Genomic DNA, 27,695 nt, shown 5'->3' with positions numbered 1-27,695 from the left:
AAATCAGCATTGTTCTACTGGTCCAAACACCATGTAAGTAACATTAAAACAAAAGATTAAATAAATAAATAACATATATAGGTCCCCCGTTGTATAAATATATATATACATATACATACATACATATACATACATACATACATACATACATACATGTATATATATATGTATGTACATATATATATATATGTATGTACACATTACTTTACAGTTTGGGTCTATATTTTCATTTAATCCGTATCATTGACAATCATACATGTTTATTTCTGTTGTCTTTTGGAGAATTATCAGATGGGTGAACAATGACGGTGACAATCATTCAGAGTATCTATGTTTCCATAACTTTATCATTATTCTCACAGTATAAGTTGTAATGTATAGGCCTACCATTATTTCATTACAATAGAGAACGCAGTGGATCGCTCGTCGGCCTACTCTTCAGTTTTTACGATTTCATGCTGTTGTGAGTACAAATATTATCCAGCAGAGGGAGCTACAGAATCGGTTTGGAAATAATAACAACCAAAAACGAGTATGAAAGACGACAATTTAGTAAATATGCATTTTACCAAAAATAAAATAAATTGTCTTCCTATTATTTGACAATTATTGTCTAAATGCTCATTATCATTAAGGACAGTAAGATAGCTTTATTAGTGTCGTATTTTGATGATGTAGTTCTAAACCTTGATCTGTACACCTATAAAAGGCCTCACAACAAGAGATAATAAAACAATGACACACCGATCTGAGCTCATTAAATACCACATATAACTATTAATTTAAAAAGAAGATATAATTGCATTGTAATGGACAACTTACCCTTAAGGGAACCCACTGAATGAACATGGTCATTAAACATACAGCAAATACAACCTGTGTGCCATTCTTCTGTCAGCTAGCTGTGGACACACAATACTTAAGCAAGGCACCTGCTCACAGAGCTGCTGGGTTCAATACACACCTGGCCATTCACCAGGCTGTGAACACACACCGCACACCTGCCGGATTATCCCACCATAGACCGGTCTGTGTAATTTCCTCCCTAACTTAAGTCCCTGGGTCTCTTAAAACAGTACACACGAGTAGAGTAGATGTTCTCAGCAGGCGATCCCGGTATAAAGGTTGATTTTGGAAGATGAATGTCTGGGGTCACTTAATTGGAATATTGGTGATTGTTAATGGAGGGCTGTTTCCTCTCCTTGATACAACAAAGGGTACTACTATAGACTTACCATTGCCAAGAGCTTAGGTTCTCCTAAATCATGAATTCCTTTCCAAGCAAACAGATTGTGGGGAAGCATGTGTCTGCATGTAACCCCACATGACAATATTTTTTACTGAAGCAAAATCTTTACCACTTAAGTGAATGAGGCATTTAAGGACCTATCATGAAGACATAGAAATTTGACCACAACATGACTAGAGCAAAACAGAGGCTCTATGAGGATGTTCTCTAAAAGGATCTCTCTGTCCAAATGCCTTATTCACAGATATGCGTGTGCACAACACAGAAATAATGTTATATTTGTTGTAATTTGAAAATCAATAATTTATAAAGTGTTGATGAAGACCCAGTTGCAAATGTAAAATATATTTAATCAATCAAACCATCAATCTCTCAGATATCAATCTTATAGATTGATGCTATCATGGAATATAATGGCAAAACGTGGTGGGAGAATCCAATTGATAACCATATATATATTGACATCCATACACACAACTATCTCCTATAGCTCTATCTTTAAATATCATTGTTAATCTGTTTGGAACAATAATTTAGCAACATCTGGTTTAGTTAACAGTATCAAGGTGTTCAGGAAAAAAAAGTTTATTAATTGGACAAGCATAAAAAAACTTTTTCAAACTACTAATGCAGTTTCAGTGCAATTCCAAAATATAACATTTTTCAGCAGGGCAAGTTAATCGTATGGTTGGAAACAACCTTTTATATATTATTTTTGATTATCTTTCAACTATTGTGCTAGCCAGCAGAAGCTTAAGAGTGATACCATTGTGAGGTAAACCTGTACACACACTATCTCCAACAAACAAAGCACAAGTTCACAAATTAATAATTGAATGAGCATAGAAATATAAGTACTGTAGCACAATACAAATCAATGAATTAAAAAAAAAAATTAAAAAAAATAGGGACCAAAGATTGCAGTGGTTAGAGATATTTGGTTTGTGGGTTTTACAAATACCCATTTGATGTACTTCCTACATTAAATATATTTATATATATATATTAATATCGGTTTATTACATTTTACAACTACAAAGATGAGTTCAAGATAAAAGGATGACCATAAGTGGAAATGTGATGGGAGTTTCAAGAGTCCTTTCCATCCCTCAGGGCCATCTCTGCAGGGATGACAGCTATGACACAAGTTGAATCATAGGTCGCCCAGTGCTTCAATATAGATACGTGATTCTAGAGAGTCTTTGCCATTGAAGTTGGCATGAATGTTATTGACAGGAGCCCCAAAAAATAAAAAAATAAATGCAGACGATCCATGCCATATAAATAGGGATTAACATTGTGTCTTTTCGGCGTCGTTTAACGTTCTTCCCTGCAGGTGGAGGGTTGTCAAACCCCTATCCAATACTGGATGCTGCCCTTATCCCCAGTAACTACCTCCGGTACCTCCGGTAAAGTAAATTGGATACAAAGGGGAGGTCGACGCTGATTGTATTTGAACTCAGTCTGCAGGCGTGGTACACAGTTGATTTAGAAAAAACACTTTAGAAATAGACGGGACTACTAAGACAAAGATGACACAGTGTCACAACAACTTGGATGTGCTTCATTGAAGTGCTGATTTAGTCCTTCGGTGCTACAGTCAAACTGTTAGAAATGTTCTGACCTGTCGCGGAAACGCTTTTTTTTTTGCCATTTATCAATGTTGCACTGCAGCAATTATTATTATTTATTTTTTATTCTAGCTCTGCTGTACTCGTAAACTGTAAAGCTGGAAAATTCTAGAGATTACTGACCGGGGAAATGACGGACTTGACAGAGCCAGTGCACGCATACCACAAACAAATATGTTAATATCTTTTATCAAAAACTCCCCCTGTCATTTATCAAGGTGGCCAACACATATTGTAACTGACACTTATTTTGCGGATGAGAATGCATAGTTGATGGAACCTCAGCCAGCGAAGTATTGTGTTAAATATGCTGGGGAAAAAGCAAGTGGTAAATTAACTAATTTGTGCCATTGCCCCAAGTACATGAAATTTAAATAGCAAATGTACTTATAAGAAAGGACACATGGGGAATATAAGACTTAAAAACATACCTGTCAACAGGAGTATGCAGTTTGCAGCAGAATTAAAGTACATTTCTATTTTTTTCTTTTAACATAATGGAAGAAAAATACCAGTTGCAATCATGTCAGGAAATAAACAATCATACTAATTGTAAACAGGGTCAAAAATAAAAACAGCATTCACTGTCAACCCAAACCTATAATGCTTGTTTGTCGTCTCAAACCCAAGTCAGCTCAGTGTTATCAAATGAATTGTGAGTGTATTGACTGGATCAAAACACTAAAGCAAATATGCATCAAGTCAGTTTGTTTACCATGTTGGCATTCTTCAGCATGTCTTATGATAGCCCACAGCAAGACCAAAATAAGAATAGGAATCAGTGTGTGTGGGTGTTTGTGACTTTGTGACTGTTTTATAAGATGGAGGGGGGGGGGGGGGAAGGCATGGTCACAAGTTAAGGCCTCTCTTCTTACTGTCCTTGCAAGCAAAGGGTCCAGATCAACACGCCCAACCCTTAAGACGCCCCCCAACAGGCGCCTTCTGGTTCTCCATCTTCCAACTTACCTGATACATTCTTCCTCGGAGGGGCTCTCCGAGTCTTCATCGTCACTATCCTCAAGCTCAGGTAGGTCTCCCCACAGCAGCAGATTTAGGCCTGCAGTGTGTCAGTTTTGGAGGTGATTAGTTATTTATTGAAATTCGACAATTCCTACATTGTCACAACAAAGAATTTCTACTGGCCTGTAGCATCCAGTCTGTTGAGGGTGGACACAGCATCGCTATTGAACATCCAGAAGTGCCCATTGTTACAGGACAGGAGGCATGGTTTACAGGGGGCCACGACATGATAGCCGACAACATTGCCGCTGGTCGGACAGTGAGTGTGTATGTGGAGAGAGACAGGGAGACAAAGGACAAACATATGTCAGCATTTCATAAAGAGTACCTGTGAAAACTGCTAGCTCCACCAGATAGCGTCTATTATCCAACTGATGTTTTTAGCATGCAACAAAGGCCATGGTATACAAAGCAGTTTGCATCGCTAATTTGGAGCTTATATGTTACATTTACATTTTAACATAGCAAGTTATGCATAACTTATGCCAAATAGAAAAGCAGAAATATCTACAGATTCCTCATCTGCCTAGGCCAGTGTTGGAATCAAATCAAACCGTACCATTTATGTTGACTCAATAACTGGACTTATACTTATACCACTTAAGACAGGCGATGTCTCTCAGTTTGCACTTGCAGCTTTCGGTGGAATAGCAGCTGGCCACAAAGTCAACAGTCCTAGAAAGAAATGTAAAAATATACATTGAATAAACAATGCACGGATAAAGAAATGAATCAAATGTGTTTTACATACCATCATTTCATGAAACATAGGCTAATAGAAGGAATAGTGTGTACCAAGACTTTTATAATAAGACATTACACAAATGTATAGCAATAACCAACTCAGAATATTAAATAATAATAATATAAACACTTACCTATTAGGTGGTATATCGGTGGAGAACAGCTCGATCTCTGCATCTGCGAGAAGCACTGCTTTCATACCTCTGGTGCAGAGGAGACTTCCACAGAACACGCAGTTGACTTGAGTGACACATTTGTTTTTGAAATTAGCGTTAGATGTGGACATGGCTGTTGCGACCTAGCCAACCTGTGCCTCACAACCTTTCAAAGGCGAAATGTGTTCTGCTCTCGATCACTAACCAGGCAGTGAATGTACAAAATGTCTTCACTCATGAAGAAGAACGTCGAGCGTTTCCCTTCGCTTCTTCAGGTTTAGAATATTAATCTGTTCAGCATTTACCTACAAGCCGTCGAGGTCTGCGTCCTTGTCTTATCACTTTGTTTGCGAAGACACGGAGCGTTAGTGTTGCATAAACGGTGGGACGCGCGTTAATAAAATGTCTATAAATAATTCAGCAAAAACGCATATAAATTAGCGTATAGCAATCCTTGTTTGGCATTGTTGGTTTTCATCAAGACAGAATGTTCCTCGCAGCTATATGGTTAGCTGACAGCTTTGTTGTTTATAACTTCCTGGTATTTGACAACACTTCCTGAAACATTCTTTGAACGACATCACAACGCGCTGTGATTGGATATAATTCACCATGTGCCACGCGATTGGACAGCAATATATGACGTAGGCTCAGCTATTCTCTTTCCCCCTGGAAACCCATTTAGATTATTTGACAAATAAAAGTAGAACAATACTTTTATTTGTTTTATACTTATTATTCCCATTTGAAAAACACAAGAACACTTTTGAAATTTAATAGCCGGTGTATATTTCAAGATTTTTTACAACAATATAAGTAAGGGATTTCGGTTCTGGTAGAGCGAACCATGGTCACAGTACACATTGTGTACAAATAGAAATAGGTCTCATGTCCAATAATAAATATACAGGCTTATATTTCATAAGGATTGTTAGTTTGTAAGGTGTGTACAAATATGTATCACAAGCAATTTAATATGCGGGGTCCCTCAACAATAATGTAGACATCCTATATCAGAAATGCAGATTACAATTTCAATGCTTATACCAGGTGTTATTTTTCTTCGGTTGACTCATTAGGTTGATGTAGTCTCATTTTTACTTAAAATTATAGTCCCGAAAAGTCCCGTAAGCTTTAAATGTAAGATTTGATTTAAGGCTTGGTCGCTTAATCGCGGCGTGTGCATTCAAAACATGTATTTTGGTGATGTTTCATTCGTAGTATGGAAAATAGGATTGGGAATTGACAATAATAGACTGCAAACTTTTCTATTCAGTCGATAGAAAGACTCAACAAATGATGGATGAGGTCCGTGCGTGAATGCGTCTATGCATGTCTGTCCTGCGCAGTGACCAGCCATCCTCCTCGTTCTTCTCACTCAAGGGAGGACCAGAACCACACAGTATCCTCGCGGTCGCCGAGACCAGGCGAGTATCCCAACTTATAATTTCGACTCAGGAGTAGACACCAATGTAGAAGAAGTCCCAGCTCTATATTTTCCTTCTTCAATGGAATGAGCCTCCCTTCCCTTACTTTATCTGCACGGTAACAGTTTTTTTGAGGAGGCGTTAATGCACGGACTCACACGAATGGGAATACACACAGCAGCGCCAAACTCACAATGCGCCCCGAGTGAAGACGGACAGTGACAATACAGAGCTGCGGGCAGAGTAAGAAGCTCGTATTTTCCGTGGTGTTTTCCCAACTCGGTCACAGTAGTACTTCTGGACAATTGACTTATTGATACAAAAAAAATTGCTTAACTGCGCGGGCAAGTCGCCTATTTGATCCACAACGCAGCCATGACGTCTCCGGCGAAATTCCGAAAGGACAAGGAGATCGTGGCCGAATATGAAACTCAAGTTAAAGGTAAACTTTTTCACATCTTTACGTTGAACTGCCCTACATTGTGGAAGGTAGGACACTGATTCAAATAAATGCAATGCAAGACAATGTGGTAACCCATTTATCCAGCTGCATGGGCTCTCCAACTCGTTTCGATGATCACAGCTAGCTGCATACCTGTCCAGTTTCGTATGCTCTTGGTCAGAGAAATGCCATTATGATATTTTCAAAATTTTCGGTTGTGGCATGAACGACTTCAATCATTCAAACAATTTGATCATGTATCACTAAGCATCTGCCTGCCTGCAGCTACACATGACTCTCGCATTCGGTCAACAAAGATCAATGATTGTTGAATTGTGGTTTGATATGCATATATTTAGTATAAACTTAAATATATACGAGGCCGATGTGTAGGCTATCCATTTGTGTAGGTTGGAGGCTGTATCCCCTTTGCTAGGATTCGACATGCCGGTGGAACAACGCAGGGCGTTTTCTCTCTCTCGCCTGCATGTCTGTGGCGATGTGTTGGCGTTCACGAGGCGCTGCAAGTGTAAATTGTGCTAGCCTACTAAGCGTATCCATGTGTCTGAAAAAAAAAAACTGTTTTAAAACGATGGTAATTGTCATGTAACCCTGCAAGCAGTCTCCCACGTATATTTACCCAGAACTAGCAACGAAGCAAAATATGGAGCGCGGGGGGTAATGGAGCCGTTTAACTATCTACCTGCTCCTATTCTGCCGTCCGACACCGTTATCGGAAAGATTGAGCGGTATTGTCTTTGTCATATATAATGCTAACAGTGTAGCCAAGGAAAGTAGAAGAGTGTTCTGCACGCATGGAGAACAGCCCAATTCCAATTTTATTTAGCAATGGACGTTTAACAGATGAGCCCCCCGCTCCACTCCCTCCTGTTTCCCTTCAACAACGACTCCCATCATGATTTGAACATTATGGTAGTCAAATTATGACAGACCAGTGGACATGGACAGCCAGTCGGAGTGAGTGGAGGAGCCTCTTCTACATGAAGTTGTATTGAGACACTCTTACCCCAGAGTTAACCTACTGTCCTCCAGACAGTCTGCTGCATTATTTCAAGGCTGCTGGTTGTATTGATGGAATTGCGTACAGTATTGAGTGTAGATATACACAATTCAAAACCTATTCTAACAATTGGAAGACCATTTTAATACATGTATGTCCTGTGAGCAGAGTCTTTGTCTAGGTGTCCATATGTGGTTGTGGGTTTGTGCACGGCAGCAGCTGTAGAGGTATTCCCTGTCCACGTGGATTTGTGAGGAGTGTCTGCTGAGCGGGTCAGGAGGATGGATGATGTGGTGTTCGTCCATCGACCCCCGCTGAATTAGTTTGGCTGTCAAGATGCACACTTCGTCCTGCACTCTCTTCGTCCATAACTATTGCTCTCTGGCTCGCTCATGGCTTCCTTTCTTTCTTTCCTTATTTTCACATACATTCCAGGTGTGTGTGTGTGTGTGTGTGTGTGTGTGTGTGTGTGTGTGTGTGTGTGGCCTATCATCAGCTGGAACACCAGTAGCAAGGTATCATGTACAACAGATACAAGCTACAACATGGACACCTGTACTGTTACTAAGACTAAGGGAAATATTCCTGGAAGGCACCATGACACATTTACGATTTATAGACTTCCCACATCCCTTTGTGTGTCAGATCTCTGAAAATCACGTAGCTTTTCTTCAATAGCTGACATGTTTTAATGAGGATCATAGTATCAGATTCCTCATGGCGTATACCGGTAGTCTTCTTGTGTGTGTGTGTGTGTGTGTGTTCTGTCAGCGTGGTCCACTGGATTGACGTGCAGCATGATGTAGTGTTTACAGTAGCCTCTGGGAGAAAGGACAGTAGATTGTGAATCAGGCTCCTGTCTCTCACACTTGGCCGAGAGGGGATGGCCTGAGCGGAATATCACACACACATACATACACACACACACACACACACACACACACACACACACACACACACACACACACACACACACACACACACACACACACACACACACACACACACACACACACACACACACTTGAATAAAGGGATGTTCACTGGTAGGTACCAGGGAAGCTGAAGCGTAAGCATGCACCTGACTGAGTGCAGTAGACCAGTTTATTCAGGGCTGAATCTTTAAAGTAGGAACAGGAATGCTGCAGGACAGATGGTTATGCGGCTGCTTTCTGAAATACAGCGTTGGAATGAGCTTCATTTTTGAGTGATGGGGTTTTGGAGAAAGCCCATTTTAGGGAGTGGAAGCATGTATTTGACCATCACACTTATCCCTGTAACACGAATAACGAAAGGTATCTGCTTCTCTTGGCTGTCGGCTAACACGTGAAGCTGTTTTGGAACAGCCAGGGACACATGACGTGATGTCCACGATCCACAAACACACAGGCACGCACAAGCACAGATGATCATAGCTCAAAGCAGATGACCGGGAGAAGGAGTCCATATTATGCTACCTTAGGAGCATCCTGATAACCAACACAGGTGACATACAGGAGCATCCCTGACGTGGTGTTAAAGCCTAGGCTACACGTCCCTCTGAAATCTAGCGGTACGTGGGTATGGTCAATGCCATTATTTGTACAGTCCAACTGCTTTGCTACTGTCCGGCTGTGTGTTGATGGCGCACCAAATGCACAAAAGAAAAAGTGGTGGAACGGCAAAAGCGGCAGCCGCAGCAGTTCTTTAAAAGTGTGTGGAGCATCAACATGAAACAGGCTTCGAATGATCAGCTTACCAACTGTGAGGCTGTATTTTTGATAGGCCTTCATGTCTATTTGATATGGAAGTGGACGTGTGCGTGGGGTGTAGTAGGTCTGTGGAAATGACTCATAGACATAAGTTCACAACGATTATGTGCGCGCAAAATATATTCAAAAGTAATTCAGTACAAAGACTTCTCATAACAAGGGAGTGAACTATTCTCAATGTTCTCCCTCTTCCTCTTTGCCGTTGTGGGAAGACGTCTTTCAGTCCCCACTTCATAACTGTTTACATTCATTGAATCACCAAAGACCCCCCTAATCAATTTATCTGAAATGGCTATCCATGGTTACATTGTATTGATTGGCTCAATGGCGCCAGCGGTGTGGTGACCACGATTTAAAGTGTGTGTGTGTGTGTGTGTCACACTGAATAGAAACCGCTGACAGTGGTTAAATAATCAGTCAGGAAGTATGTTTGTGTAAAGCCGAGGATCAGGAGTTTGGCTGACACACACACACACACACACACACACACACACACAGATATATTGAACGCAGTGAGTCTGTCTGCAACTTCCTGTTTAGACACTGCTTTTGCAGGAATGACCTGTACTCTCTGATCTCCCGTTGCCACAGACACACACCATGTGTCAGTATCCTCATGCCAGGTTGGACTAACCGCCAGCAGAATGAACAGAAGTATCTATCAGATCAGATGCCAGTACAATGAAACGGGCGGAAAAAATGTTGAAGCATCAGATGGAGAGAAAGATTATTTTAATCAACATCCTCAAACGGCATGTATTGTGGACCGTTTGTCTGTGTCTCTCATCCCTGCCCCTCTGATGCATGGCTTGCTGTGTCAGCAAGGCTCTGCATCACATTACAAACGTAATCGCAGCTGACGGAGAAACACACAGGCCTTTTATCACATCACACACACACCTTGAGAATTGAGATCAACAAAAGTTGTTTGGAGACGGAGAGACATGCGTGCGTGCATGTCTTCATCGGGAGGTTGTTGGATTGAGATCAAAGCCGCCTATCCTTCAACATTCTTAATAGCCGCCAGTCTGAAGATGCATCTAAACCTGTTTGCTCCTTTATACTAAGACGACATGCAGAGTAACTTGTGTGTACTGAGAAGCTGAGAAGATAACAAGAGGTAGGTAGAGAGAGAGATAACGAGAGCAAATAACCATTGGAGCCAAGTAGGTGAGGCCATTTGTCTCTAAGACAACTGGTGCATGTTAGGTTCCAGATGTACTTTGAGTGGGCAACAGATGATATGTTTGGTTAATCTCGACAATTTGGTCTCCGCCCCCACCAGTAGGGCCTCGGCATGATATGATTGGCTTAAACTTTCCCTGTGTGTGTGTGTGTGTGTGTGTGTGTGTGTGTGTGTGTGTGTGTGTGTGTGTGTTTTGCATAATCAAAACTAGGGATGCACCGATCCGCTTTTTTCACCTCCGATACCGATATCTGAGGTTTAGTATCGGCCGATACCGATCCGATACCGATATAGAAAAACAGCGCGAAATTATGGCTACAAACTAAGTTTCATTGAGGGGAAAAGACTGGGATCATGAGACTTGAATTTTTTGAGGTGCTTTATAAGGTTTGTGGTATTAAAGCTAAAAGGTTTAGTACCACCCCTCGGGACATTTACTTTGCATATGTTGCATGTAGCCGTGGAGCTTGCTGGCTTAGGTAAAGTGAAATAGCTCCAGATAGCAGATCCTTTTGCTTGCTCCATTTTGCAATCACTGTAGGCTCCGCACGGCGTGTTGCTTGTTTATGACGTCACTCACAGCGCACAGCATAGAAACTGAATAGATCAGCCAATAGATAGATAGATACACTTTTATTAATCCCGTGAGAACATTTTCGTGGGAAATTCAATTATCAAAGCAGCAAGGTAGTAGGAATAGGATTCAAGTATGTACATAAACGTAAAAAAAATAAAAAAATATTATTATTATTATTATTTTTTTTTTTTTTAAATATGGATCGGCCCATTTGTCACCGATACCCGATCTAGAAATGTCTTCAATATCGGTACCGATACCGATACAAATATCGGATCGGTGCATCCCTAAAAACATGCTCAAAGTTATAAGTGTACCCCTACTGACATAAGAGGAGGAACTTGACTAAAAAGCTTTACTTCATAACGCTGATGACCCAAGCCTTTGTTGTTACCTGCATACTAGTGGATTTAGCGTCATCACGTTGTCAACGGTGGCTAAGCTCTTTCGGTGTAGGGGTGTTTTAGAGGTCTTGACCTCTGCAAGGGTCTTCCATTCTCCTTTCCCTTTTATGTGGTCTTTGCCTACGGACACACATAGCAACAGCAGAACAACCTGTGAGAGTGTGCAAGAATGTGTAAGGCGAGCTCTGCCACTGCCAACACCCTCGTAGTCTTTCTCCTACTCGGTCCCCTTTCAATCTCTCCCCTTCTTTCAGTGTGTGTCAGATGAACAATAAAACCATTGTCAAAACCACCGGGTCTCCTCACTATTCTTTTACTTTACGATTTTCAATTTTTTCTTTTCCCTTTCGTTGAAACTCATTGTGTTTGTCAGGTTATGTTGAAATTGTACACACTTCTGCAGCCTCGTTTATCTTGACGATTTCCACTTTATAATTTCATGTGTGTGTGTGTGTGTGTGTGTGTGTGTGTGTGTGTGTGTGTGTGTGTGTGTGTGTGTGTGTGTGTGTGTGTGTGTGTGTGTGTGTGTGTGTGTGTGTGTGTGTGTGTGTGTGTGTGTGTTCACAGTGATGAGTACAACTTTTAACAACAGAAGGATCTATACATAGCCCAAGCATGCCAGAGACAAATTCATATTCTGTATAAAACAATCACGAGAGAAAGGGGAGGGGGGGTTAGAAAGGTTGGCTTAGTCTCCCTGGGGGGGAGCCAAAGGAAACAGGCTGTGTGTTTGAACAGCCCTCATACGTGGACACAGAGAGGGAGAGGAAGAGGAAGAAAGGCAGGAGTAACCAGACAGGAGAAGGAGGGAGAGAGGGAGGCAGGGGGTAAAAATGGACAAGAAGCAGGGACAAGTGAAAAAGCGACAAGACAAAATGCATAATGGAGGAAAATGTATCACTAGCATTTGTCAGTGTGTATGCGAGTGTTGGATGTGTAAGGGAGATACTTTTATTAGCCTCTCCCCTTTTCTCCTCTCTCGCTCTCTTTCTGTCTTCTCTGCTACTTCCCCCTTCATCGTTGGCTCCTCTGCTAGCAGGCACACTGGTGGTTGCTAGGGTTACTGGATTGCCCCCATTTTTCTGTGTTTGTCAGTAGAGAAGGAGACTGGGAAAGAATAATGTAGATTTCCTCTCCCCCTGTAGGGCCTGGCTAATCAGGTTACCACTTCACTCTCTCTCTCTCTCTCTCTCTCTGACGCACAGACGCACGCACGCGCGCACACACACACAGAGAGACCTTGGGAAGGGTTTTTTGGCGCTCTCCTATAGCTTTAGGATTGTGGTTCAGTTCATCGAGCTCTCCTCCGACTCCCCCGTCTCCAGCCTTCTCTCACTCTCTCTCCACATGCTCTCAATTTCTTTGCTGGTCTGCCTTGGGACTGTGTGTGTGTGTGTGTGTGTGTGTGTGTGTGTGTGTGTGGTGTATTTGTGGCCAAGAGAGATTTTTGGGAAATACATTATGTTTTATTATAAGACTCAAGCAAAAAAGTCACCAGTTTTTTTCGATGCATGACTTACGATATACGCTTTTGCATCAAAAGATTGCAAACATGTCAACAGCAACTCATCTAAATGTAATGATTAGGGGGAGCCGGTTTGGCCTTCCATTGGTGTCTGGAAAAACAAATGTTTGTGCGTGTCTGTGTCAGCGGTGAGGAGCAATAGCATGCCATCCAGGGTTCGCACCTCCGCTAATGCCGTTTTAATGAAGCCATTCATCACTGTTCCTCGGCCGGATCCACAGCACATGGAGACAAGCGCAATAGACACACATGCTACCTTCACACAAACGCAGTCGCTCTCCCTCACTCCTTCTCTTTCTCCCTGGGAACAATGTGCTTGTATCTGTCTTTCTAGTCTTGAATGTGTGGGTGTTTTAGGACACCGTGTTCCTTCTGCTGCGCGTCTGCTATAAGGATGTGCCGATGGAAGAAACTCTGCTATTTTGGGCGTGTTTCGTCGTTAAGCTCTCGCCCTCCGGAAGAGCAATTGTCCCCAGTAGATGCGCTGTTGATTTTTGGCGAATGACTGCGGTAGAGGCTGGGCCGGCAGGGGAGCCCATCATCAGAGTGCTGAGTCTGCGCAAACGGGGGAGATTGTGGTGGTGGTTGTTGTCCCTGGAGCCCGTGGATCATTGTAGACCCGCTCTCGGCGATGACAAAAAGGGAGGATTAAACGATGCAGTCGTCGCCGGCCGTCGGTCCCGTTGTGGTTACGACGCTTCTCTCTCTTTAGTTTTGAAGATGCAGGAAAGGAGCTAGTAGGCACCTCATCACATGGTATATAGAAATGGAAGTATATCCTTCCTGTTCTTTATCATCTTCTGCTCACCTGATCTCCTCCCCTTATTTTTCCTAGTCACATCTTGTAATATACATTACACATGTCCTGTTCCATGGCGTGGCTTATGTTATTCGTATGAATGAATATGAACAAGCCAAATAATACACAAAGGGTACGAGACTAATAAACGTGTGTGTGTGTGTGTGTGTGTGTAATCAGACGACTCCTGGCTCCCTGATAAAGGTTGGTAACGAGTTGGTACTTTCCCTCCTATGTTCTAGTCCTCTGCTATCACCTCACCCTTTCACTCCAACCAGATGTACTGTAAGAAAGACACGCGCACAAGCCGCACATGCATGCACACGCGATCTCTCTCTCAAATAAACATCCAATGTTTACCGTGCCCATGATGAGGATCACTGCAGGTGACGAGCTCCTTAGGACGAGCCAACAGATGTGTCGCCTGTCTCTCACGCAATCCCCAGGAGGATGCTCCCCACAGCCCAGGCTGCTCATTATACACAAGCGATCACGCACGCATGCACGCACGCCTGTATGTTGTAGGCACACTGGCATGTGTGTGTGTGATCGCTTGTGTGTTTTGTAATTAGAGTTTTGCCCTCACATGTCGATACTGGTACCGAGGCCCGCCGTGGAATCTTAGCCTAAAGTATGCTATTTATGCTGTCGCTTTCATTGTGTGTTTGACGTTATGGATGCAGCAGCTTATTCCCGAGGCCTGATATTCATCCGAACTGCTTTGCTGCCACTTGTTTTGCAACCTGCCAATCTTTCCGTGGACAGAAGCATGAGTGTGCGGTGTGTTTGTGTGTTAAGACCCAAAGGCTGATTTGTCTTGTTCTGTTGTACTTGTTTAAGCATGTCCCAGGGCTGTTAAATAAGCATGTTGTTGCCGCAGTGGTTCAACTAACATGGCGCCGCCTATGGGTAATTGACGGCTACAGCCACTTCCCTCCATTTCTACCCTGACGAATGAGTCCACGCTCATCTATGCGCCCACTGCCCCTTCCCTCTCTGCAGAAGCCTGCATGTTGTAGGTCCTTTGGCAGATTTAGGGGGCAGGGTAATTTGGCTCCGCCCATCCAGGAAGTTCCCAGGATAGAATGTGTGCACCATGTGCTGGGCTGCATGGTGGGAGGACCCTCCCTGATCCCTCTCCTTCCCCCTCTTCTGTCTCAGCTCACCGCCATCCTCCTCTCCTCACCCCTGTCCCCCACCCACCCACTCTATCACCACATTCCAACTCAGTCCATGTGCTCCCAAACAGAGCCCAGAAATGGGAAAACACACACACGCACACGCACGCACACACATTCCTGTTGTGCAGTGGCCCGTGCGTCGCAGGGGGGCTGTGTCAAGGTGGAGCTGAATGCTACATTCCATATCTAGATGTTCCACACAGAGGGACCCTCTCCTTCTGCTCCTTCTCCTAGCTGTCCAGACCTGCCTCGGAGCCCAGCCATATACAAACCCATTGTCTCTTCTATAGCCTCCAGCTATGGAGCTATCCGGTCGATAGCTGATAGTTTGCTGCCTAGTAGTTGCTGTTAACAGCTGGAAATAACATCTAGTCATTTATGTTTCGCTTCATCCACCTGCAAGCAAACATATTCTGGTGGGCTGCTGTTACACTATTATTTTCAAATGCTCTTTCTCGTCACTCATTGACTATAATTTCTGTGTATGTGTGTCAGTGTGCATCTATGTTCGCATCGATGTGCGCTTCTGTTCATGTGTACAGGCTGCAGTTTGAGGCGAGCGGGCAGGGGGCTAATGCCGCTTTTCCACCGCACATGTAGCTCGACTCGACACGACACGACTCGACACGACTCGACACGGTAGCAGCGCGGGTGCTTTTCCACCGCAAATAGTACCTCCGGGACGTGGGCGGGGTCGTCTGCGCGAAAGGGCCGTGACGTATCTTTGTACGCGACGCAAACAACACCTACGTAACCCACACATGGACAGAACCCACATAACAACAATGGAGAACATCGATGCGATGGTATTCGTGTTCGTATTATTAGCTGGCAAGTTGAAGAAGTGGAATATGTTGGCTGCGGCGCTACTATGGCTGTTCTATCGTTACCAGCATGGTTGCCATGTCGCTCTCGTGACTTCGTCACACTCTCTGGCCAATCAGTGGCCGGCCGTCTGCCGACGTCACCTTTTAGCATCGGCTCAGCCGCTTGGAACCTAGAGCGAGGCGGTACTAGAAAAAGCAGCCACTTGAGGTACTAGATCGCGGTGGAAACGCAAAAAAGGCGAGCTGAGTCGAGTCGAGTCGAGTCGTGTCGAGCTGGTACCATGCAGTGGAAAAGCGGCATAAGTGGCTGATTGTAAAGAGGGCTATCGCTGCTGAAACGTCAATGCAAGCCCTTTATAAATGACCACCTCTCCCTTTAAAAAAAAAAAAAAAAAGATCAGTTCTTTTGTCAGAGTTCCGTCAGAAGCATCATTGCCGGTGACAAATATTTAAATGCTGCCAGAACGGACGGTGTTATACGTTTTTTATCTTAATGAGGGAGACTTGGGCCCATTTCTACCCCTTAGGAGAAGGGGTAAGGGGAAGGCGTAAGGGGAAGGGGTAAGGGGTAGGAATGGGATTGGGCCTTATAATGGCAGCTATTGGGCTCTCTGACTGTCCTGTTGCTATTGTCCATGGTGTCCCACCTGGTGTGTGTGTGTGTGTGTGTACGTGTTCTCTATAGCGCTCTTGGCTATAGCAGCATGAGTGAGTCAGGTCCCTGGTAGTGTCTCACTCCATTGTGCCCCCCCCCCCCCCCTTTCACACTGCAAAGGACAATGATGCCCAGTGTCCTCTGGCTCACTATGTCATAGCTCACATTCCAAGTGATACACACACACACACACACACACACAGACACACAGACACACAGACACACAGAACGCAGTTGGCCTCTGACAGCGTAGCCTCGATTGGCATCAAGGCCATTTTAAATTCATGAACTATTCGGCTGGTATTCAGTTCATGTGGGAGAATGTTGTCTGATTGTGTGTGTGTGTGACAGAGGGAGAGATTCAGAACAGCAGGTCTCTACCAGATCAAACAGGCTTCATCAGCACTAGAGGAAGGGAGCCGTGTGGGTAAGGAGGAGAACGGAGCAGGAGAGGATGAAAGCAAAGTGAAACTCTCTGTAGTGTCTCGGATATTAGAATCAACAACAACATAGCTAATGACCGTTGCTCTTGCTTGCTCCCAGTCTCTTTGCCCACCCCCCTTGGTTTATATCTGCACAGTGACGGCTGGGAGGATTGTGTCAGTGAGCCAGGACAGGTGTGAGCCACATGTCTCTCTCTTTTCCTAGTCTTTTCGCTTCTCTCTTTTTCCTTTCCTCTCTCTTTTTAGTCTTTCTTTCTGGTACCATCCAACCTTTGACCTCATGGCTAGCTCCCCCTTCTGCTGGGTGGGGGGAGGGGGGGGGCTATTCCAACTCAAACATTCACATACTGTTGAGGGAGGATAGATCACTGCTGCTGGGATACAGCATGCGTAGGTGTACACGGTTTTATGTGTCAAAACATCATTATCTGGTGTGTTCCGACAGCTGTATGTGTATCATAGGCGAATTGCCCCCTGAAATAGGTCTCTTCTCTCTCGCTTTCTCTCGCGCTCTTCTTCTCCCCCTCCCCCCCACTCCCCCTCTCGTTGCCCTTCAGAACTGTGGCGGCATCAATAATTCAACGCCGCATCGAAGAACATAAATCTGCTGTGCCCCATCCCTCCGTCTCCCTCCCAGCTTTATCTCTCTTTAAAGTCCAGTTCCCTCTTGTTGGTCCCCCCCATCCACTCTGCTGCGCTGTGATTTCCAGTCTCTCACACACAGCTGTTCAGTGTGACGGTGCTCCTGTGTTCTGGAGCTCACAATCTGCTCTCACCCCCCCCCACCCCCAAACTCCCATCGTCTGCCCCAATCGTGTAAGTTGGGGTCTCCGAGGGGCCAGCGAGGTGGCTGAGAGGAAAGGGTGGGTCTGTCCCGGTATGCTGCACAATAGAGGGCAAAGAAGTGCTCCGGTTCTCCTACCCACGCCTGTTGGGGTTGTGCCGCTGGAGCTGTCCTGTGCGCTGCTCTGTCCCGTAACCTGGTGTGATAACCCTCTCATGCATACATGCCTCTCGGACATGTATCCTTTCGCAGGCAAACAAAGACGCCTGTACGCACATAGAAACACTCAGGAGCGGAATACCTATGGAAATACTGCACACAGAAAAATGGTGTGTGTGTGTGTGTGTGTGTGTGTGTGTGTGTGTGTGTGTGTGTGTGTGTGTGTGTGTGTGTGTGTGTGTGTGTGTGTGTGTGTGTGTGTGTGTGTGTGTGTGTGTGTCACATGCCTGTCCCAGGGCATTTAGGCTCCGTCATTAAAGAAATGTAAAGAAAAGACTGTAGCTTAGCCTCCTGCTAATGTTGTGCAACAACCAGTATGGGATTTTTTTTTTTTGCCTAGTCTGGACAATATAGCCAAAATCGGTGTAACTTGCCCTAGTGCTATGTTGAGCATGAAAGCCAGTACTATGTGAATGATACGTTTCCTACTAGTCATGCTTACCAAACTGTGTGCATGCAATCTTGGGAGTATGGCAGTGCCTTGTTTATTGTTATTGTGCTGTTCGCGTGTCCCCAGTTATACCCAGGGTTTTAGCAGGCTGAAATTACACAGGTTAGGGTCCCACTTAATGACTCATGTTGATGCTAAGGAATGCTCTCCAGGAAGGTTGTGGGATTGTGTTTCTTTTAAGCATGACAGTGAAAATATTGTTTGGGTTTTTTGTTTAGTTTCAGTGCTGTGTGTGTGTGTGTGTGTGTGTGTGTGTGTGTGTGTGTGTGTGTGTGTGTGTGTGTGTGTGTGTGTGTGTGTGTGTGTGTGTGTGTGTGTGTGTGTGTGTGTGTGTGTGTGTGTGTGTGTGTGGTGCAGGGTTAGGGTGTTCCCAGACTATCATCCCACTGTGCTCCATAGCAACCCAGAGTGTTTGTCTGGAGGAGGGGCTGATGGGAATGGAGGCTGGGGCTTTGCAGAACGATCCCTTCCAGCTCCGGGTGGAGCAGTTTGCAGGGACCTCTGGGTGACCTTTCACTGGAACTGAGATCCCCGTCTTGGGATGCTGGGAATAGGAGTTGGTTTTTTGTGTGGTCACTTGTGAAATCTGAAGCAGAAACAGATTTTCTCTTCCTGATTGCAGAAGTGAAATCAGAACTGAATGACACTGGCACGCACCTGGTGGCAATAACACGCACACACTGTGACCAATAATAGCTGCTTTTGTTTCCATGGACGTCATGTTGCTATTGTCTCTTGTTGTGTCCCACCTCCAGTCTCCTATCCTGACTGAGTCCCTACCACCACGTTCTGTCTTACCGCTGCAGTATTCGTGTTGGAGGAACTAAAGTAACAAAAAACAAGACAAATCCAAACGTTTGCTGCTCAGATTCTATCAAGTTCCTATCATTTCTATCATTTCCTCATTCCGAGCTGTTCTCTGTTCATTCCAGTTCAATGTGGATCTGTGTTTCTATAAGCAAGCCTTGATTGGTCTGTTGGCGGGATGTGACATGGTAGAGTTAAGCTGTGAATAGCAGGACTCCAGAATGTTGATCCTGTTCTTCCTGTTAGAGGAAGTAGAACATAGTATCCCCCCCCCCCCCCCCCCCCCGTCTCTATTTTGTAGTTTATGACCTATGTTTATGGCACCAGGGTACCGCTCAGGGTGGGGGTCCGAATCGTCTTTCCAATGTCACAATCAATGCATTCCGTACTCTGTCATCGGTGTTCCTCACACTACAGGATATCAGATTTTTACATTAAATATATTTACGTAAAATAAAATCTTAACATATAGCACACCACAGGATAAACAGGGGGAAAGGTATGCACCCAGCATAATGCCATTCAGGCATGCGTATACCATCCTTGTTTTTTTTCACCCCCTCAGCCTTATGAACACTGAAACAAGTTTTACCATGTTTTCCCATTGACTTCTTGTTAAGTAAACCAAGTTTAAGGGAGAAAAAAACAAAACGACACAAAGCTTATGAAACGTGCACGCAGTTGAAGAGCCTGCGGCTACAGCACAGCCACTGGGAGCAGAGAGGGATGAAGAGACAATCTCTTCTGCTCTTCTGTCTCCCTGCTGTTTTCCCACTCTCTGTCTTCCTGCTGCGTACTTCATTCTGCTTAGGTGTGGAGCATCTCTCTGTCTCTCTCTCTCTCTGTCTCTATCTTTCTCTCTTTCTCTCTCTCTCTGTCCCTCTTTGTGTGTGTGTGTGTGTGTGTGTGTGTGTGGGGGGGGGGGGGGCTTTCTATGCCTCCACGTGCCTCTTGGCCCACTTTCTCCAAACCCACTTTCCCCATCTCCTTATGTCTCTGCAAACGCCAGGGATTTGGGGTGCGGGAGAAGCGGCTTGAAAAGAAAGCAGGAGGATTGAAGGAGCTGAATAGCGGAATGCGGTCTTTAAATGGACGCGTGGAAATGCACGCATGCATGCACTGCAGCAAACCGTTGGCTGTACGTTCTCCACGGAAAAGCATGCCATGCGTTAAAGGCGCGGTTGAAATATTTATCTGGAAGTGGGTCCCTTCTCCCCTCCCCAACCCCCACACCCCTCACCCCTTGGCAGCTTTGAGCTGTGCCTCAGATGACGAGCCATGGCACAGCATCTGTGCAGAAAGCGGAGCTGTGGGTGTTGGTGGAATATTGTTGCTGTGTGTGTGTGAGAAGAGAGTACGTGTTGGCTGGTTGAAAAATGGTGGCTGTGTTTCATTGGCTGGCCGTCGTCACCGGCAACCCTGATGCTCTCAGCTGCACCTCTGCAGGAGTCATTACACAGCAAGCTTTCTTTCTTTCTTTCTTTCTTTCTTTCTTTCTTTCTTTCTTTCTTTCTTTCTTTCTTTCTTTCTTTCTTTCTTTCTTTCTTTCTTTCTTTCTTTCTTTCTTTCTTTCTTTCTTTCTTTCTTTCTTTCTTTCTTTCTTTCTTTCTTTCTTTCTTTAACACACTTGCACACACACTGTAAAGCCTGAGAATTACTTATATTTCTATAGGAGCGGACGAGGGAAGGGGGAAGGGGATTTGTGATTAAGAGATTGCAGTGTGCTGCAGAGACTGATTCAGCTCTTTTTCTAACAACTGTGAACACAGCTGCTTTCTCCCTTTCTGACCCACACATATCACACTTTCAACTCTTTTCCCCAAGGCCCACTCCTAGAGCTCCACTTCTATTGGACCCCTTCAACTCATTGATGTTCACAATTTCATGCTTTAGCACCGGCACAGGCGTAGATGTGGAGCCATGAGCGATGGAATCATCCCATATTTAGCCTTAATTGTTCACATCACGCTGCTGACAGCACAGCTCGTTAAACAAATAACATACCTCTGGCTGCAAGAGTATCTGCAAGAGACACACACACACACACACACACACACACACACACACACACACACACACACACACACACACACACACACACACACACACACACACACACACACACACAGTACTCCTCACCTTGTAGATCCACATACTAACGCCCCCCATTCCGCCGGAGAAATGATTATTAGGAATTTAATGGGGACCGCGTTCCCAGCCCACGCCATCTGGGGCTTCAGGGAACGCCACCAAATTTGGGAGCGCTTGCCGAGCATGGCTGGGAGCTAAATTGTATATATTGTTGCCTTTTTTTATTTTTTATTTTTTTACCCCTGATGCATAACTTTTTAAAACACTGTTGACAGTTTCGTCTGTCAACGGTGTGTGAATTACAGCGTCGGATCTTGTGTGTGTTATTCCCTTCAATTAGTTTACTTTATAGTTGTTTAGACTTGTGCTTATTTTCCCTAATCGCTCTTCCTCATGTTTTTATTGTCAATGGAATATTCATCGAAACGTTTTGACGACATAACTGCTCAAAAAAATAAAAGAAGGGATGAATTGTGTTCCGAACTACGGATCCTTACGACTTTGGTAAAGTCGTATATATTTATATGCGTTATTCCTTCCCAAAGTCATATTTTTTTATGAACTATATATGTGTTGGTTTTCAGCTATTTATGGACACTTTATTGCGCACTTGCGCCGCATTCCTGCCGTATCACTGCTGCTATCCATATATCCAAGTCCCTTACCTCCCACTCTCCACGCTCAGCCATATGCTTCGCCCCCCCTCCCCCCCTCTCTCCCCCCCCCCCCCCCCCTCTCTTTCTCTTCCCTCCTCACTTTTCCATCTGCCCAGCCTAATGAGCTGCGCGCGTGTGTTTCTATGTATGCGTGTGTTTTGTTTATTGTTTCGAGGTGGGTTGGGGGTGTGGCAGGGGGGGGGGGGGGGGGGTGATGGTAGTGGGCGGTGGGAGAATAGGGGGTGAGGGTTGGGGGGGTGGGGCGGGGGTGTAATGTAGAGGGGGGGGAGGGGGGTTGCAGCGTGTACACGTTTGACCCTGATGCACCCCTCCGCGTTGTCGCCCCGGTAACTCCTGTCAGTGGGAACAGGGATCCCCCCCCACCCCCAATCCCTCTCGTGGGAGCTTACCACACACACACACACACAAACACACACACACACAGAGCATCCCTTCGCCACGTCCCCGACCTATAGCAACACCCACATCATGCACACACGCGCGGACGCACACCACACACACACACACCCACACACACACACATCACACACACACACACACACACACACACACACACACACACACACACACACACACACACACACACACACACACACACACACACAGACAGTTCCCATGCACTCTTGGCAAGTGGTGAATGGATGGTGGGATGAGAGGAGAGGGTTGTGAACCAGGGTGACAAATGGGGGCTGCTGCTGTTTGGCCCGACGGGTGAGCACCTTCAGCCCTGGGAATGGTCTGTCGCGTGCTCTATCCCGTCGGCCCCTCCTCTCCGCCCTATTGGACAATTCAATCGTCTTTTCTTTTGTCCTTTTTTTTTTTTTTTTTCGCAAAGAAATTATTTAATTGAAGTTAAATATGGTACTGAAGACATGCATGGGGTTCCAACCGCATGCACCCGTTAAGTGATTCACTTTGAAATGTGTTTGTAAGGGTTGTTGTGACGGTATTGTGTCTTTGTCGGAACAGATAGTCTTGTTTCAATTGTTACCTCGGTTTCTTAAAGGTTACATTCCAACTCTCTGAGTGTGAAGTGCTTCACACTGAGGCCTTCTGATTGGTCAGGATCCTGAATTGCTCAAGGTCAAGGCCTTAACCTGCCGGTACACGCTTTATTTTCCACTGTACATTATGAAACACTATTCTATAGTTATTAGATTTTGCTGATTATTGCTCATATAGGCCTATGGATAGCCTACTTTTTTCCTGAAATTAGAAAATGATTTGCCTCATCTTTGACCTACCACGCTCTTCAACGCAAAGCCAAATTGGAATGAAATAAAAACGACAATCTCTAACGCAGGATTGTACATTTAAAAAGTTAACGGAATATTGAGATTTCTTTCCTAATCTTGGATATTTCTTGAAATTAAGAATTAATTTATAATTTTCACTGCAGTATTTTAAGGCTATAAAATACATACATAAAAAAGGCACATGAGGAATAATAAATAAATAAAGCCTAAATAAAGAATAATAAATAATATTCGTGTGTGTGAATGTGTTTGTGTGTGTGTGTGTGTGCGTGGGCGTGTGCGCGTGTGTGTGTGTGTGCGTGTCGTGTGCGTGTGTGCGTGTGCGCGCGCGTGCGTGTGCGTGTGCGTGTGTGTGTGTGTGTGTGTGTGTGTGTGGTGTGTGTGTGTGGTGTGTGTGTTGTGTGTGTGGTGTGTGTGTGGTGTGTGTGTGTGTGTGCTTTTGTGTGTGTGTCCGGTTGATGGTGTTTGGGCCCGATGCCATGCATGCCACGCTTGCATAATTACTGGAGCAACATATCCTAACCTTAACGAGTTAAATTCATATATTTCCTTAGTTTTGAAATTAGGAGACAATTCCTGTCAATGCCGTTAATTTGCATCTTCGTAAATTCGTATCGAGTGACTCCTTGCGCCACAATAACGACAGGCCACACCAGTAGCCTATTGCCTTGAAGAACAGAATTGTTAAGGTATAACGACCCTTTCTTCTGAGCAGCTCAACCAGACTCTCTCTGGGATTTGCACTAGCACCTTTCCATTTCTGAGGGGAAGAAAGAGATTCGTTGGCTGACAACCCAATTCCCCCCAGACTGTGTCAGACTTCTCGACAGCCGGCCAAATCATTCAATTAAATTCATTTAAAATATTTCGATGATGTCTTTAAGTGAATGACCATGTTTTGCTTATAGATTTTTGGATAAATGGGCTGTTGATTGCATTAGGTGAGCCAAGTCCAGCCTTTTAGTAAGTTACTTCCAACAGCCGTTAATACGCATTTTGCGGGCTATTTAATATACGATTAGGATAATTATGCATTTCAATTTAGCAAAACTTTACCAGATTTCCGTTTTAAATTAGTTAGTTTATAGCCTTTGCTTGGAAAATCGTACATGGGATTCTTTATGCATTGTTTCTAAAAAATATATATAAATTGTCCTATAGTGAGATAGCCATATCAAAAGAAATGTGTAGGCCTATCTGTATTTATCAGATTAACCCAAGGCTTGTTTAAATTAATTTGAACACAGATCCGTTAACTCCATATATCCAACTTAATGCATGGCTGCAGAATACTGTTTGCTCTGCGCTCTCTCATCTTTGACTTTCTACATTTCTTTATTTGCGTTTGAACCAACCGTCGAAATTGTGAGAAACGAAAATGGCAAGAATTTTGGCAGTCAATAATAACTCAGGCAGTTACAAAATCAACTGCATTTATGAGGACAATCGCGAATTTTGTGCAGAAATACTGTGCAATACAGTTCCCCGGTAAATAGGCCTATAGCTCCACACCTGGACTATTTAACTTTACAAGTTCATGGGACATTTAACACTCCAAAAGTTCCTTTCGTTGCATAACCTCCTGTTTAACACCTCTTCTTAAGCCTCATTTACTGGACTAAAAGGTGAAAGCATAGGATTACTTTCCTCCAACAAATTCTTAATATCTGAGGCCAAGATAAATACACCAGCGATTGAAATCGGAATATACCATAATTCAACAGAAACAGAGTGTAAAGGCATCCACATACATATGTTTACGGATCAATAAATAGCGAAATAAAATACATAAATAAAATAATTTACATTTACCACACAACTTCAACTGCAAATACAATGCTTCTGCTTCACAAATATTTTTTTTTTTCGTTTCACCAAACAGTTGAGAATGTATTTATAGAACCGACCCCTAACATGCAGGTCTCCAAACACAGATGGAGTCTCCAAAGTATCCTTCTTTAGCTCATTTTTTTAAACGTAATCCTCAACTTGATGGCGATGTAAGGGTAATTCTAGTAGTTATATAACATTAAGAAGAGATTGTGTTGGGCTCCTTTGCATAGCTCCGTTTATTGCGAACAGATTAAAAGCTTTGACGCCTGAAGAAGAAAAATGAGCAATTCCATGAAGTTTCGTTGCCTTCATCAGAAGGATCGTTCAGCTTCTCGCCAGAAAACAAACGGATAGTCTTGTTTTCATTTTGATGCCTCGTATAAGAATTGTGATATTTTCCGAATAGTTAGGCCTATATTGTGCACTGTATCTATTTACCACCAAACTCTAATATATGCTCCACAGCTTGTCTGTGTGTGTGTGTGTGTGTGTGTGTGTGTGTGTGTGTGTGTGTGTGTGTGTGTGTGTGTGTGTGTGTGTGTGTGTGTGTGTGTTGTGTGTGTGTGTGTGTGTGTGTGGTGTGTGGTGTGTGTGTGTGTGTGTGCGCGTGTGTGTGTGTGTGTGTGGAATTAATTTTCATTTTCATCTCTCAAGCAGTTTTCTCAGAGTTTCTCTCAAAGCGTAACAGTGTCCCAAAAAGGCATACAAGTAAAAGTGACGTAGACCAGCCTACCAGACAACCCAACCCAGAAGTTGCACCACAAATCAACTCAAACGCAATAAAACCTGTTTTATCTCTTCTTCTCATTCATGTGTTTCCGTGTGTCAACAGTCCCTCACTTCTTACTCCTCTCTAAAAACCTGGCATACATCCCCGTTGTTGAAAACCTGTGCTCCCAACTCTCCATCAATTGTGGAAAGCGCCGTGCATCTCGGCCTGCGGCTGGTAGGGCTGGCCGCGGAGGTGCAGGTCGTAGGGGAACCGGGCCTCGGGCACCCCCCCCATCGATACATGGAGTTCTGCCCGAGCGCAGCGCGGCCTGGCGCACCGCAGTAGCGCATCCCGTAAGGACTGCTCTTGCTGTATTCGGACGCGTCCGTCGTGGTGTTTCAGCGAGAAGATCCCGTTGAAGTTCATCGGCGGGCTGAGCGGCCCGTCCAGGTGGGGACTCCCGCCCCTCCGGGGACGCGTTCTCGTAAGTAGCCGGCGTCGTACGCGGCACCACCGTAGTTGTAGTGGCGGAAGGGCTTGGCGCTGTCCGCGGTACCCGCCGCCGCTGCTGCTGTGGCCTGGCGGGCGCTCGCCTCGGAGCCGGGGTAGGGGTACATGGAGTCGTAAGGGGGGGGCCTTGCGGAGAACATGACGTCCCCGTTGTGGTCGGTGAGGAAGTTTCTGTCGTTCAGCTGTAAACACCCTGCGACTAAGTTGGTGGTGGGCTGGGACAAGCCCTTGCACAGGGTCTGCACGAAGGCGAGCAGGTCCGGCCTCTTTCCCCGCGCTCAGAGTCTCAGACAGAGCCCATATGTAGTTCTTAGCCAGCCGGAGAGTCTCGATTTTGGAGAGTTTCTGTGTTTTGGAATAACACGGCACTACTTTCCGCAGGCTCTCCAGCGCCGCGTTCAGGCCGTGCATGCGGCCTCCGCTCCCGCGCGTTCGCCTCCTGCCGTCGAACTTTGACCCGCTCGTGGCGCCCCTTGGACGGCTTCTTCCTCCGGGCCCCCCCGCGTCTTGGCTATCCCGTTGGCGTCGGGCTCGTCCTCCTCCCTTTCGTCCTCGTCCCTCCTCTCCGAGAGAGAGGTCCTCGTCCTCCAGCAGATCATCCTCACGCATGTCCGAGTTGGAACATATCCTCGTGCATGCTGTCCCGCCGGCCGATATCCCGCGCCAGGTCCTCAGGTAATGTCTCGCGGGGGTAATTCGCAACCGAACCGTGGCTCACACATCATAGCTGGTTCATCAATGGGCAATGTCAACATTTTCCTAGAAAGGAACAGCAGACACACAAACACGAACACACACAATGAGCCAGGGTGGTCCAAACAGCTATTGTTATGTCATTTAATTAGATGGTGAGTATCACACACACCCACACACACACACCCCACACGGACAGGCGTTTTACTGTTATTGCTCCCCTTTTAAAAGCAGTTGGCCTACTCAAATCATGATAACGAAATAAAATGATCGACGAAAAGTTGATCTGAAAAAACAGTCGTCACTTTCCCCAAACAACGCGATAGGAGTATGAGTCCTACCTCTGGCTGTGTCAGCGGGCAGCAGACATGGCACCAAATATCTCCTTCAGAATACCGTCCTGCACTCTCTCCTCCTGCACAACACACAATGAGACCACGCGATGCTGTCTCCGTTTGTGTGTCTGTGTGTGTGTGTGTGTGAGTGTGTGAAGCCTTCTGTATCTCTTCCCTCTTTCTCTTCCTCTCTTCTCCTTTCCCTCTCTCTTTGAGAAATGACACTCATGCCAACTGCCAGAGTGGGTATACCCACGCCATCTGCCGCTGACGGTCCCGTGGCAGCGTAG

At 44.9% G+C, this 27,695-nt stretch overlaps 2 protein-coding genes and 1 pseudogene across 2 annotated transcripts in view; 1 reads left to right on the top strand and 2 right to left on the bottom strand.

The window, feature by feature from the left end:
* Window positions 1-244: 244 nt before the first annotated feature.
* On the bottom strand, window positions 245-5,352 carry fam72a (family with sequence similarity 72 member A). The gene is made up of 4 exons (XM_056606681.1): window positions 4,779-5,352; window positions 4,498-4,575; window positions 4,024-4,148; window positions 245-3,937 (listed from the first exon to the last, which is right to left on the bottom strand). Exons 1-4 carry the CDS (start codon window positions 4,928-4,930, stop codon window positions 3,843-3,845), a joined length of 450 nt encoding a protein of 149 aa, XP_056462656.1. The 5' UTR covers window positions 4,931-5,352; the 3' UTR covers window positions 245-3,842.
* Window positions 5,353-6,153: 801 nt separating this feature from the next.
* srgap2 (SLIT-ROBO Rho GTPase activating protein 2) overlaps window positions 6,154-27,695 on the top strand; it is an 82,851-nt gene continuing 61,309 nt past the window's right edge. Inside the window, exon 1 of the mRNA XM_056606404.1 lies at window positions 6,154-6,668. Coding sequence (XP_056462379.1) covers window positions 6,602-6,668 — 67 coding nt within the window. The 5' untranslated portion in view covers window positions 6,154-6,601. The remainder of the gene's footprint in view (window positions 6,669-27,695) is intronic.
* Window positions 26,063-27,132, bottom strand: LOC130402261 (neurogenic differentiation factor 6-B-like; annotated as a pseudogene).

The sequence above is a fragment of the Gadus chalcogrammus genome, chromosome 13 (assembly GCF_026213295.1).
Source record: "Gadus chalcogrammus isolate NIFS_2021 chromosome 13, NIFS_Gcha_1.0, whole genome shotgun sequence".
Classification (NCBI taxonomy): Eukaryota; Metazoa; Chordata; class Actinopteri; order Gadiformes; family Gadidae; genus Gadus; species Gadus chalcogrammus.
This window is presented reverse-complemented; position numbering and strand designations above follow the sequence as displayed.